This window comes from Aotus nancymaae, unplaced genomic scaffold, assembly GCF_030222135.1.
Source record: "Aotus nancymaae isolate 86718 unplaced genomic scaffold, 86718_ANA_hifiasm-v0.15.2.pri h1tg000073l, whole genome shotgun sequence".
NCBI lineage: Eukaryota > Metazoa > Chordata > Mammalia > Primates > Aotidae > Aotus > Aotus nancymaae.
The window spans coordinates 3,646,733-3,661,650 of record NW_026988488.1 but is presented as its reverse complement, the minus strand read 5'-3'; the positions used below and the strand labels follow the sequence as shown (position 1 = coordinate 3,661,650).

Sequence of the window (14,918 nt, the reverse complement as noted above, 5' to 3'; positions counted from 1 at the left end):
CTTGTCAGGACGACTTGCCTGCATAAAGGGTTTCCTCTCTACTGCCAGTCTCTCTGCTGAGAGCTGGACACTGGTCGGCACGACCTGCCTGCAGAAAGGAGCCACTTCAGTCTCCTGAGAACCATTCCGCTGCTCGATGACGCCCCCCCATCTGTTTTTTTCTGACTTTTTAATAATAGCCATCCTAACTGTTGTAAGATGGTATCTTATTGTGGTTTTGATTTAAATTCCTCTTGATCAGTGATACTAAAAATTTTTACATGCTTCTTGGCCATATGTATGTCTTCTTTGGAAAAGTGTCTGTTCAAGTCTTTTACCTTCTTTTTAATGGTGTTTTATTTCTCTTGTGAATTTAAGTTCTTATAGATGCTGAGTATTAGACCTTTGTCAGATGCAGAATTTGCAAATAATTTCTCCCATTCTGTAGGCTGTCTGTTTACTCTGTTGATGGTTTCTTTTGCTGTGAAGTAGCTTCTTAGTTTAAATATCCCATTTGTCAATGTTTGCTCTTGTTATGATTGCTTTTAGTTTCTTTGTCATTAAATCTTTGCCCATTCCTATGTTCAGGATAGTATTGCTAAGGTTGTCTTTCAAGGTTTTTGTCATTTTGGGTATACATTTAAGTCTTCAATATATCTTTATTTGGTTTTGTGCATGGTATATGGATTGGGGTCAGCTTCAATCTTCTGCATATGGCTAACTAGTTATCACATCACCATTTATTGAATAGAGAGTCATTTCCCCATTGCTTGTTTTTGTTAGCTTTGTTAAAGACTAGATGGTTACTGAACGGGCAAAAACTGGAAGCATTCCCTTTGAAATCTGGCACTAGACAAGGATGCCCTCTCTCACCACTCCTATTCAATATAGTACTGGAAGTTCTAGCCAGAGCAATCAGGCAAGAAAAAGAAATAAAGGGTATTCAATTAGGAAAGGAGGAAGTCAAATTGTCTCTATTTGCAGACGACATGATTGTATATCTAGAAGACTCCCTCATCTCAGCCCAAAAGCTCCTGAAACTGATAAGCAACTTCAGCAAAGTCTCAGGATACAAAATCAATGTGCAAAAATCACAAGCGTTCCTATACACCAATAACAGACTTAAAGAGAGCCAAATCAAGAACGAACTGCCATTCACAATTGCTACAAAGAGAATAAAATACCTAGGAATACAACCAACAAGGAATGTAAAGGACCTCTTCAAGGAGAACTACAAATCACTGCTCAACGAAATAAGAGAGGACACAAACAGATGGAGAAACATTCCATGTTCATGGTTAGGAAGAATTAATATCGTGAAAATGGCCATACTGCCCAAAGTAATATACAGATTCAATGCTATCCCCATCAAGCTACCAATGACCTTCTTCACAGAACTGGAAAAAACCACCTTAAACTTCATATGGAACCAAAAGAGAGCCCGCATAGCCAAGTCAATTCTAAGCAAAAAGAACAAAGCAGGAGGCATCACACTACCAGACATCAAACTCTACTACAAGGCTACAGTAATCAAAACAGCATGGTACTGGTACCAAAACAGAGATATAGACCAATGGAACAGAACAGAGGCATCGGAGGCAACACAACATATCTACAACCACCTGATCTTTGACAAACCTGATAAAAACAAGCAATGGGGAAAGGATTCCCTGTTCAATAAGTGGTGTTGGGAAAACTGGCTAGCCATATGCAGAAAGCAGAAAATGGACCCCTTCCTGACACCTTACACTAAAATTGACTCCAGATGGATTAAAGACTTAAACATAAGACCTAACACCATAAAAACACTAGAAGGAAACCTAGGCAAAACCATTCAGGACATAGGCGTACGCAAGGACTTCATGACCAAAACACCAAAAGCATTGGCAACAAAAGCCAAAATAGACAAATGGGAACTAATCAAACTCCACAGCTTCTGCACGGCAAAAGAAACAGTCAATAGAGTGAATCGGCAACCAACAGAATGGGAAAAAATTTTTGCAGCCTACCCATCTGACAAAGGGCTGATATCCAGAATTTACAACGAGCTAAAAAAGATTTACAAGAAAAAAACAAACAAGCCCATTCAAAAGTGGGCGAAGGATATGAACAGATACTTTACAAAAGAAGACATACATGAGGCCAACAAGCATATGAAAAAATGCTCATCATCACTGGCCATTAGAGAAATGCAAATCAAAACTACATTGAGATACCATCTCACACCAGTTAGAATGGCAATCATTAAAAAATCTGGAGACAACAGATGCTGGAGAGGATGTGGAGAAATAGGAACACTTTTACACTGTTGGTGGGAGTGTAAATTAGTTCAACCATTGTGGAAAACAGTGTGGCGATTCCTCAAGGACCTAGAAATAGAAATTCCATTTGACCCAGCAATCCCATTACTGGGCATATATCCAAAGTATTATAAATCGTTCTACTATAAGGACACATGCACACGAATGTTCACTGCAGCACAGTTTACAATAGCAAAGACCTGGAACCAACTCAAATGCCCATCGATGATAGACTGGACAGGAAAAATGTGGCACATATACACCATGGAATATTATGCAGCCATTAAAAACGAGGAGTTCGCGTCCTTTGTAGGGACATGGATGAACCTGGAAACCATCATTCTCAGCAAACTGACACAAGAACACAAAATCAAACACCACATGTTCTCACTCATAGGCGGGTGTTGAACAAGGAGAACACATGGACACAGGGAGGGGAGCACTATACATGGGGGTCTGTTGTGGGGGAGTGGGGGGGACAGCGGGGGGGTGGGGAATTGGGGAGGGATAGCATGGGGAGAAATGCCAGATATGGGTGAAGGGGAGGAAGGCAGCAAATCACACTGCCACATATGCACCTAAGCAACAACCTTGCATGTTTTTCACATGTACCCCAAAACCTAAAATGCAATAAATAAAAATTTTTTATATAAAAAAAAAAAAAAAAAAGACTAGATGGTTATAGATGTGTGGTCTTATTTCTGGGCTCATTATTCTGTTATATTGGTCACTGTTCCTGTTTGTGTACCAGTACCATGTTGTTTTGGTTACTATAGCCTTGTAGTATAGTTTGAAGTAGGGTAACCTGAGGCCTCCAGCTTTGTTCTTTTTGCTTATAATTACCATGGTTATTTGGGCTCTTTTTTGGTTCCATATGAATTTTAGAACAGTTTTTTTCTAGTTCTGTAAAGAATATTCTTGGTAGTTTAATAGAAACAGCATTGAATCTATAAATTGCTTTGGGCACTATGACCATTTTAATAAAATTTATTCTTCCTATTTATGATCATGGGATATTTTTCCATTTGTTTCTGTCTTCTATTATTTCCTTGAGCAATGTTTTGCAATTCTCATTGAAGAGGTCTTTCACCTCCATGGTTAGTTGTATTTCTAGGTATTTTATTCTTTTGTGGCAATTGTGAATGGGATTGCTTTTCTGATTTGGCTCTTGGTTTGGCTGTTGTTGGTATATAAAAATGCTAGCAATTTTTGTACATTAATTTTGTATTCTGAAACTTTGCTAAAGTTGTTTATCATCTGGAGGAGCTTTTGGGCTGAGAGTATGAGATTTTCTAGATATAGTATCATGTAATCTGCAAACAGATATACTTTGACTTTCTCTCTTCCTATATGGATGCACTTTATTTTATTACCTTGCCTGAATTCTCTGGCTTGGGCTTCCAATAGTATGTTGAATAGAAGTGGTGAGAGAGGGCATCCTTATTTTATGCAGATTTTCAGGGGAAATATTTCCAGCTTTTGCCTATTCAGTATAATGTTGGCTGTGTATTTTGTCATAGATGGCTTTTATTATTTTGATATATGTTCCTTCAATATCTAATTTATTGAGAGTTTTTAATATAAAAGGGTGTTGAAATTTATCAAAAGCCTTTTCAACCTCTATTGAGATAATCATTTGGTTTTTGTCTTCAATTCTGTTTATGTGATGACTCACACTTATTGATTTGTGTATATTGAACCAACATTGTATCCTGGGGATGAAGTCTACTCGATTATATGAATTAGTTTTGCAATGTGCTGCTGGATTTAGTTTGCAAGTATTTTGTTTGACAATATTTGTATTGATATTTATCAAGAATATTGGCCTGAAATTTCATTTTTTTGTTTCTTCTCTGCCAGGTTTTGTTATTAAAATGATACTGGCCTCATAGAATCAGTTCAGGAAGGGCCCCTCCTTCTCAATCTTTTGAAATAGATTTTGTAGAAATACCACCACTTCTTTGTATATCTGGTAGAATTTGGCTGTGAATCCATCAGATTTCAGGCTTTTTTTGGTTGGTAGACTACTCATTGCTGATTAAATTTTGGAGCTCATTATTAGTCTGTTGAAGTAATCAATTTCTTCCTGGCTCAGCCTTGGAAGGATGTAAGTATCCAAGAATTTATCCATCTCTCCTAGGTTTTCTAGTTTGTGTGCACAGATGTGTTTGTAGTAGTTTTTGAGAGCTGTTTTTATTTCTGTGCAGTTAATAGAAACATTTCTTTTACCATTTCTAATTGTATTTACTTAGATCTTCTCTGTTTTATTCTCTATTATTCTAGCTAGTGTTCTGTTTTATTTTTTTCAAAAAACTAACTCCTGAATTCATTGATCTTTTGGATGGTTTTTCATGCCTTGATTTTGTTCAGTTCAGCTTTAATTCTGTTGTTGTTGTCATTTCTCATCTTCTGCTAGCTTTGGGGTTGATTTGTTCTTGCTTCTTCAGTTTTGAAGTTAGATTGTTGAGATCTAACTTTTTGGTGTGGTTATTTTATGCTATGAATATTTCCCTTTTAACACTGCCTTAGCTGTGTCTCAATGATTATGGTATGTTTTATCTTTGTTCTCATTATTTTAAAAGATCTTCCGCATTTCTGCCTTACTTTCATTATGTACCCAAAAATCGTTCAGGAGCATGTTGTTGAATTTCCATGCAATTTCATGGTTTTGAGAAATTTTCGTAGTGTTGACTTCTATTGTTATTGTGTTGTGGTTTGAGAGTATATTTGGTATGATTTTATTTTTACATTTGCTGAAGATTTTTTTATGTCTAATTATGTGGTTGATTTTAGAGTATGTGCCATGTGGTGATGAAAGGAATGTATATTCTCTTGCTTGGGATGGAGGTATCTGTAAAGGTCTATCAGATCTATTTGGTCCAATGTTAAGTTTAGATCCTGAATATATTTGTTTATTTTTTGCCTCAATGATCTGTCTAACACTGTTAATGGAGTGCTGAAGTCTCCCAGTATTATTGTGTGGAAATCTGTGTCTCTTTGAAGGTCTCTAAGAACTTGCTTTATAAGTTTGGATGCTCATGTGTTGAATGCATATATATTTAGAATAGTTAGGTCTTCTTGTTGAATTGAAACCATTACCGTAATGTAATACACTTCTTTGGCTTTTTTGATTTTTGTTGGTTTGAAATCTCCTTTGTCTGAATTAAGGATTGCAATGCTTGCATTTCTGTTTTCCATTTGCTTGGTATATTTTCCTCCATCCATTTATTTTGAGCCTATGAGTGTCCTCATGTGTGAGATGGATCTCTTGAGTACAGCATACCATTGAGTCCTGCTTCTTTATCCAGCTGCCACTCTGCACCTTTTAAGTGGGGCATTTTGCCCATTTACATGAAAGATTAGCATTGATATGTGTGGATTTGATCCTGCCATTGTGCTTCTGGCTTTCATTATGTTGGCTTGTTTGTGCAGTTGCTATACACTAACACTGCTCTGTGTGTTTGAGTGTGTTTTTATGTTAGCTGGTAGCAGTCTTTCCTTTCTGTTTTTAGTGCTCCTTTCAAGATCTCTTGTAAGGCAGGTCTGGTAGTTATAAATTCCCTCAACATTTACTTGCCTGAAAAGGATCTTATATCTCCTTCACTTAGGAAGCTTTGTTTGGCTGGATGTGAGATTCTTGATTGAAGATTTTTTTTCTTTAAGAATGTTGAATATAGGCCCCAAATGACTTTAGGCTTGTAAGGTTTAGCCTGATGGGGTTCCCTTTGTAGGTGACCTTCCCTTTTCTGCTAACTGACTTTAACATTCTTTCTTTCATTTCAACCTTAGAATTTCTGACAATTATGTGTGCTGGAAATAATCTTCTTGTGTAGAATCTTGCAGGAGTTCTCTGTATTTTCTGAATTTGATTTTTGGCCTCTCTAGCATATTCTGAAATATGTTTTCCAAGTTGTTTGCTATCTCCCCCTCCCTTTTAGAGATAACAATGATTTGTAGATTTGGTCTTTTTACATAATCCCATATTTCTCGGGAAGATGCAAGTCAGCAATCACTCAGTGCAATCATCCCAGGATGAGGGGTTTGTGCTGTGTACCCAAACTAGGAGTTCTCTGGTAATGAGCAGAAGCAGTGTGGCAGTCATGGGGGACAGACTTGCCTCTTCTCCTTGGGTCCACAGCAGCTTGTTGGAGGTACTTAGGGTCTTTGCTCCTTCATTAGTCTGAAAGTGGCAAGAGCAATTCTACTGCAGAGGCAGTGGCAGAAAGGCTTTCAGTTGCTCCTGGAGGCTCTGTCCAGAGAGTTGCTGAATTGTTACTGGATCAATAGCTCTGGCAGGTGACGGCTGGAAGTCCAGATCTGGAGGACCTGCCTGGTGAGGAGAAATGGGAACAAGGAAGTTATGTGACAGTCCAGCCACTTTTTCTTAGGGCTCCTGCAGTATGCAGCCCCTACTCACCTCAGATTTTCCAGTTTCTGGAAGTCTCACCAGTGAAGCCTGTGAAACAGCAAAGATGGCAGCCTGTTCTTCCCTCTGGGAGCTCTTCATCAGGGAGATATGGGCCTGTTGCTGGCCCAAACACACCTGTAGGAGGTGGCTGAAGACCTCAGTTGGGAGGTCTCATCCAGTGAGTAGAAACAGGTTCAGGGATCCACTTTAAAAAGCCGTCTGGCCATATATTGGTAGAGCAGCTGTGCTGTGCTGGAAGTCTGCTTCAGCACCCCAGTTGCCTCAGACACTCTGAAGCCTGAAGGCTGGAATGGACATGTCACTAAGACAGCAAAGATAGTGGATCACCCCTCCCTCTGGGAGCTCACAAATCTCTGTCTGCTTCAGAACACCAACAGCAATGGTTGGAGGCCCCAACTGGAAGTTCCCACCCAGTGAGAAGAAATGAGATCGGGCACTTGATTAAAGCAGCAGTCTGGCCATGTTTTGGTAGAGCAGCTGTACTTTGTTGAGGGATTCCTTCTGCCCATGGTCAGCTTGGATTCTACAAAGCCAGAAGGCTGGAATAGCTAAGGCACCCAAACAACAAAGATGGTGGCCCACCCCTTCCCACAGGACCTCATTCTTAGGAAGGTGCAATATGGTTACTGAAGGCTGGCTGAAATTCCAAGCCAGTAGGTCTCATCTTGTGAGGTACCATGTGCCAAAGAAATTGGGACTGCTGGCAGTCGCTGCTCAGCCCTCTGAATTTAGCCTTTTTCTAGGGGTATGTATGGGGGTCTAACCTTCCACTTTGCCAAAGTTGCAGCTATTTTTGCCAAAAACCCCAAGTAGCTAAAGCTCTAGGGTCTCCATGCATGCCTGAGCAGATGCCTTGACAAGATTCCATGTAACTCTGCCTGTCAGACTGAAGGCTTCAGTGGAGTGGTTTCACCAGGTGATCTCCTGACCTGAGGGCTGTAAAGATCCTTGGGGTAACCATGGTGTCTCGGGGGCAAATATTCACTTACCACTTCCTTAGGTGGGGGAGGTTCCCCTGGCTCTATGTTGCCCCCAGGTGAGCCATTGTTCCGTCTTGCTTTTCTTCATTCTCCGTAGGTCAAGTTGTTTCCTTGATTAGTACCAAGGTGAATACCTGGATATTTCAGCTTAAACTGCTCTATTTACTCACTCCTTTCGTTCCTCTCCATGAGAGATAGAATCATGCACACTAGCTGCTTCTGGTCAGCTATCTTGGCCACTCCCTATTTTTTAGGTTCTTTTCTTTTCTTTTTTTTTTCAGAAACTTCCAAACTGTTCTCTATAGTGGTTATACTAATTTATGTTCCTACCAACAATTTATGAGGGTTCCCTGTTCTCCACATCCTTGTCAGCATGTTATTGCTTATCTTTTGGATAAAAGACATTTTAACTGGGGTGAGATGATATTTCATTGTAGTTTTGATTTGCATTTCTCTGATGATCGATGATGTTGAGCACTTTTTTGTATGACTCTTTGCCATTTGTATGCCTTCTTTTGAGGCATGTCTATTAAAATATTTTGCCCATTTTTTATTAGGTTACGCGACTGTTTCTGATATATTTGTTTGAGCTCCTTAAATATTTTGGCTGTTAATCTCTTGTCAGAAGGGTAGTTTGCAAATATTTCCTTCCATTCTGTTTGGTGTCTCTTCACTTTGTTGATTGTTTGCTTTGCAGAAGCAACTTGATGTGATCTTAACTTGATGTGATCCCATCTTTCCATTTCTGCTTTGGTTGCCTGTGCTTGTGGGATATTCCTTGAGGTATTTCTGCCCAGACTAATGTCCTGGAGATGTTCCTTAACTTTTTCTTGTAGTAATTTCATAGTTTGGGGTCTTGAATTAAAGTATTTAATCCATTTTGATTTGATTTTGGCATATGGCAAGTGATAGGGTTTTATTCTTCCATATAGGTATATCCAGTTTTCCCAGCACCATTTATTGAAGACTTTCTTTTCCCAAGTGTACGTTCTTGGCACCTTTGTTGAAAATGAGTGAGTTCACCATAGCTGTGTGGATTTGTTTCTGAGTTCTCTATTCTTTTCCATTGGTCTATGTGACCACTTTTATTCTAGTACAATGCTATTTTGGTTACTAAAACTCTGTATTATAATTTGAAATCAGGTAATGTAATATCTCCAGTTTTCTTTTTCCTGAGGATAGCTGTGGGTATTCTGTGTCTTTTATTGTTCTGTGTAAATTTTAAGATTGTTTTTTCTATTTCTGTGAGGAATGTCATTGGTATTTTGACAGGGATTGTATTAAATCTGTAGATGGTTTTGGGTCACATCGTTGTGTTTTAAACTTAGGTGGCAGCAATGGAGATGAAAACAAACGAATAGCAATGGACAGAAATGAATAGGTTAAACATATTTTGGCAAGACTCACTGATGTGTTGACATTGATAATTTCCAGCTTGAGAATCAGAATGAATGGCAATGTCACTTGACTGTCAAAAATAGCTACTACTTGCCTTCCTACTTGGAGCAAACTTACTAGAAAAATACATTCTTTCTTAAATACATGGGTTCTGAGTTTCTATTCCTTGACTTGAAGCAGGATTACAAAATAAGAAAAAATGCATCCCATCTCATCTACCACTCATAGTCTCTTACATTTATAAATGATACCAAGCTAAGAACCTACCAATTGTATGCAAATTATAACCATTAATTGACTGGAATTCCTAGCATGTACTTGGTCTTCATTAACATCCATGGTAACTGCAGGCCAAAAGAGTTCTGCTGCTGTTAAATGCATTGATTCTGCATGGCTCAAATACTAACCCTAGGATGACTAGACATCTAAATCCCCCTTTCACCTCTTAATATGTTTCTGAGATTCTCTCCGGGAAGCCATTGACCATGGTAAAACAAAAGGAATAGTAGCCTCTGGATTGCGTTTTCCCCTCCAAACTTTAATATTATATGGTAACTGAACACCAGCTTTGTGGGTTTTTACATTTTATCTGCAAGAGATCACTATCTAGACAGATAGACTGCTGGACAGACAGAAAAGTTGGAATCAATATAGGTAAGATGGATGGAGATTAGTGGATATTTTCATAATATAGGAAGATGAAATAGGTATTTTAAGTCAAATAGATGAATACTTGAATCCCTGCTCAACTTCTAGCTGAGTGGTCTTGGATGAAATCACTTAATGTCCATAAGCTTTTGTTTACTCAAATGTATAAGTGGATAACATTACTCAAATGTAAAATGACTTACCCTGAGGTAAGCCAAATGCAATCAGGAGTTAAAATGTTTTTTAAAGTGTAAAACGGTACATAATTCAGTTATCATCTTTACTCTCCCTGATACCTCTTCTGTTCTCCATTTGCCATGTGGTACAGTGTTATGGATACTGCAGTGGGATGGGCCATCTTACCCAATCTCAAATTTATGACTTGTCTGTGCTCGCTAGCCAATGTTTTACAGAGGCTCAAATTTGCATGTAACAAAGGAATATTGCTGTAAAATACCAGAAAGAATGACTCTGTCCTATAAGGAAGCCCTCAAAGTTGCAACTAGACCTCTCATACCACCACTGCCAAAAAGGCCCCACAAGATATGGTCCCACTTCCCGTGGCCCAGGGGATAGGTTTGAGTCTGATCTCAGACTTCTATTTCCCTCTGGAAAATTGTATTGGCACTCAGAAAATTTTTGTCATTTATGTGATAGCTCCTTTTCTAGGGTAGTACCCAGCACTCTTTGATCTTCCTCTGGAACAGCTTCCTTGCCTCTATAACACAAACTTGTAGGCTCTACAAAGGCTAGAAAAACCCATAATATATTCACTCACCCCCTAAGTTTTTCTGTTTCAATCATGGTCACAGAAACCACAGAGACCGTCAAAAACCGTCAAATTCAGTCTTTCAGTGTTCTAACAAGTACTTTAATGAATAGGGTTTGTTGTCTAAAACATGGAGAGATCACTCAACATTCCTTTCAGTGCCACTGTGTAGGAACTTAGAGGACTGGCTTTCTTGAGGAGCTTCTGGCTTCAGAGGTTGTAGGTGCTCATGGCAGCAACAACCCATTCACCACTTCTCCAAAGTAGTTCACTGCCAAGGTGAATCAAAATTCAATTTGGATTTCCAATTCCCAGCCTACCTTCAATTTCCCATCAAGCCTATGTTCTTAGCCCTTGGTTTAAATGTGGGTTATCTTAACAGCTCACTTGGCCTCAGTTCAAAGTGAACTTTCCTGAGTCCTTGAAAGCAGTAGAAACCCAATCAATGAGTTTTTCTCTTGGTATCTACTTTGTGAGAAGGATCCATTTCTACAAATTTCAAGACCTCCCAAGTGTCAGAAGGCAATATAATGTAGACATTGAAATTTGTGATGTAGGCTACTAAGGTACTCCCTTAGTCCCAGGTGCCCACGTGGAGCAAAGAAACTAAAGAAAAAGTAAAACTGTATCATTTCCATGTAAAATAAATAAAGGAAGAAATACCCAGATAAGCTTGATTCCCTCTTCCACTTCTCCACCACCCATACCCTTTTGACAGTGGAGTTAGCTACTAGTCTGTGGCCTGCTGCGAGTGCAAGACAGATGTGCTTTCTGAGGATATACCCGGGCTCCAGATATTACTGCTTGAGAGACAGAAGCTTGAAGCTGTCATCCAGGATGGATCTCCTATTGCGTCGTAGCTTTCTCTGTCGATGTTGGTAGCAAACCACACCACCAAGAGCCAGAGCAATGAGCAGGAAGGTGACACAAATGGCAACCAAAACAGAGGCCAGCATCTCAACATTCTTTATGGGGATCGGCATGCCTAGCATATTCACATTGCCTTCTTCAATGTCTCTAGGGGCCACTGCTGAAATGGAGAAAGAAGAAAACGAACATCCTGGGATGGGCAGTACTCTAAAAGGTAACTTTATATAGTCATCTCCTGAAAAAACAAGTCAATCCAAATAGGGCAGGAGATCCATCCTTATCCTTCACAAAACCAGCTTATGAAGACAGATTTAGAGGTTAAAGCACATAATCAAGGAAACATGATGTTACAGCTAAAAGGGTCCCTGAGAATCATTGAGGCCTCAGTCCAGTCATGGAAAGAGCTAAGACTCAGATTACGAAGGCCCTTGATACATTTTTTAAAATTTCAAAAGGCCTGTGATATAAAAAAGGATGAATTTGATTTGTTCCATACGGTTTCAGAGTGTAGAATTGGAAGCAATAAGGGAAACTTCAGAAAGAAGTTTAACTCAATCATGCAGCTGATCAATAGCAATTTTGACTATTAAACCATGACAAGAACCTGCTTCTAGGCTGTCCAGTCTTACCTGTTTGGGTCATATTAACACTGATGTAATATAGATCTTTCCGAGTGAAATATCTGATTGTTAGTTCTTGGCATAAAAACTTTTGATGATTCCCAATTAACCTACAGAGAGAAGCTCAGACTCTTAAACCAGACATTCCAACTTGAACTATCACGCTCTAATCTATCCTTCTAGTCCTATCTACTACTATTCAGCCATAGCCACTCATTCTTTCCCCCTTATAATAAGTGAGCCCCTTTCAGGCTTCTAAGACTTTGCTAATGCTAATCCCCTTGTCTGAACACACTTTCCTTCTTCTCATCTTTCTACTCCTATCTTAAATATTACATGTCTCTTCAAAGTTTTCTTTGATTTCATTAGACAATTAATTGTTCTTTCCTCTCTGTTTTCCAAGGGCCTGTAACTTGTACTCCCATAATTTACGTATTGTGTGACCTTGGGCCAAGTGACCTAATCCCTCACTTCCCATCTAAACCTGTTTCCTCTTTTATAAAATTAAAATAATAACCATACCTAACCCAGGGCCATATTGTAAAATTAAAGTGAATTAATACTTATAAAATAGCATAGCACTTAGCAGACAGTAAGTGCCCAATAAATGTTAGCTGTTATTATTGTTTGCCATTTTTGTACAACACACAGCATCCAGCATTGCAATTACTGTTTCTGTGCCTCATTCCATTTTTAGACACTGAAAAATAGTGACCATGTCTTACTTGTTTTGATATCCCTGGTACCTGACACCTGTTTGATGACTGTATAACTGGATGAATTAATGTACTAACACAACTGAGAGACTATAATATAATGAGTTCAAACAGAAGCTGAAAAACTTCCTGGTTCTGAGTTAACATTCTACCACATATTCCTTTTGTGACCTTGAACAAATCACTCTCCATTTCTCAGCTTCTCATGTAGAAAATTATTGGGTTTTATTAGACCAACAGTTTCGAAGGCTTTTTTCCCCCATTGTGGAAACATTTTAACAAATGAGAGCCCATGAGGAATGTATAAATGTACCTAAAATACGTATGTACAAATGTGCATACGAAGTATGTGTGAAGACAAATATATAGAGAGATAGATAATTTTTAAATATATGTAAAATAATTGAGCTGCTCTGGTTGAAAAAGAGACGTTCTGAAGCCCCATCCACAAAATCTCACCTTGCCTCTTCCCACCCCTTCCAGGACGTATCCTCGTCCCCTGGTTAGCAGTTCATGACATACTTAGGCAGATCGTTAAGACTTCTCCAAAACAGCTGTGAAGCCTCTAACTAAACTGATTATCTCTAATGTTCCTTTTAGCTCTCATAACTTTCCGGAGCTTTCCTCGTCCAGAGACAAATGAGTTGGAGAATAACAACACTATTTGGACCTGGGCTGCACAGAAAAATAATCTCTGTAGTATTGAAGGTCAGAAATGGCTGGTTCCAAAGGTTTAACTCTTTGGTATTTTATAGATGAAAGGGAAAGAGGCAAGAAAAAAAAATAGCTGTTGAAAAACATGTGGTGTTTGCTCTAGTTGCAAACTGTCCCTATGGGGAATTCATGTTTGTGCAACAACTTTTCCATGACCAACCTAGCAGGACCTCAATTAATATATATATATATATATATATATATATATATGTATATATATATGTGTGTGTGTGTGTGTATATATATCAACAAATATATGTGTGTGTGTGTATATAAATATATATATATATATATTTCAACAGCTTTAGGAGTACAAGTGGTTTTTGGTTACATGGATAAATTGTATAGTGGTAAAGTCTGGGATTTTAGTGCACCTATCATGCAAGTATTGTACATTGTACCTAACAAGTAGTTTTTTATTCCTCATTCCCCTTCTACCCTCCTTGCTTCTGAGTCTCCAATGTCCATTATGCCATTCTGTATACCTTTGCATACTCATAGCTTAACTCCCACTTATAAGTGAGAAAATGCAGTATTTGGTTTTTGACTAGCATCTAGAATTTTCTGTCCCCCTCTCACATTAGATGGGAGGCTAATATAGCAGCCTTTAAATGGGGAGGAGGCTGTTTTCCCCAACTCAGGAGGTTTGGGGTAGAAGCCAGAGAGAATAAACCTGCTGAGGGAAGATAAACCTTGGTTCTCTGGCTTCTGAAGTCTTACAGAAGTCTCAGGATACTTTCTGCTGATGTATCCTAACTTTTCAGTCACATAAGTCCCATCCCCTAAAGGTACCTCCTCCTACCGCCCACACAAACACACTACATATAACTACCCAGTCTGTGCGTCATTTTACGTACCTTTTTCAGTCTCTTTGGTGATGGTGGTGATAGTGCTTAAGTGTTCTGGTTGGGGGGAAGAAAGACAAGAGGTTAGCCCTGTTGTTCTTCCTACCAATCCATAGGACCCCTGTGAGAGGTCAACATTGGTTGCAGAAATTTCTCTGTGATAAAGTAAGCAAAATAAAGATAGAATTTACTACTTTGTAGTCAAATTAAATATTGGTATATTGATTTGGTTTTTAACAGTGACATGAAATATGGGCAAGAGAACAGGCTTGGAGCCCAAAATGTAAATCACCCCTCTGCTGTTATTTACATGTTTCTTGGCACTTCCTCTATTCCCACTATTGCTCTATTTTCCATCATCTGCCACACTTCCTTCAAGAAATCCCTGCTCCTTGTCAAACATACTTCCCTACACATTCAACATCTTCTCAGAACACTTCTTCCTCTCCTTCATTTAATAAAGCTGAGTTCTCTGAGGACCATACTTCATTTATGTCCTCTCAATACTTCTTTGAGGTCATTGTTCCTCCTGTTTTTGTAAAGATAGATCTCTTTTGAGGCTCCTATTATTTGGCTAGAAGACCTACAATCATTTCTTGTTATTGTTAGCTAGGAGTTCTCTTCATTTATGAAAGTCTTTAACACCTGGC

General features: G+C 38.8%; 1 protein-coding gene across 9 annotated transcripts in view; it reads right to left on the bottom strand.

Moving 5' to 3' along the window:
• Nucleotides 1–9,603: 9,603 nt before the first annotated feature.
• The window catches only part of HEPH (hephaestin), a 73,485-nt gene continuing 68,170 nt past the window's right edge, over nucleotides 9,604–14,918 (bottom strand). For 5 of the 9 annotated variants that reach the window (XM_064367742.1, XM_064367743.1, XM_064367745.1 and 2 more), the window contains 2 exons: nucleotides 14,281–14,325; nucleotides 10,584–11,533 (listed from right to left, as the gene is read on the bottom strand). In XM_064367742.1, the coding sequence (XP_064223812.1) occupies nucleotides 11,301–11,533; nucleotides 14,281–14,325 (278 nt within the window). In that variant the 3' untranslated portion in view covers nucleotides 10,584–11,300. Of the gene's footprint in view, nucleotides 11,534–14,280; nucleotides 14,326–14,918 lie in introns of all 9 variants that reach the window. The other 4 variants (XM_064367744.1, XM_064367746.1, XM_064367740.1 and 1 more) reach the window with 2 other exon arrangements.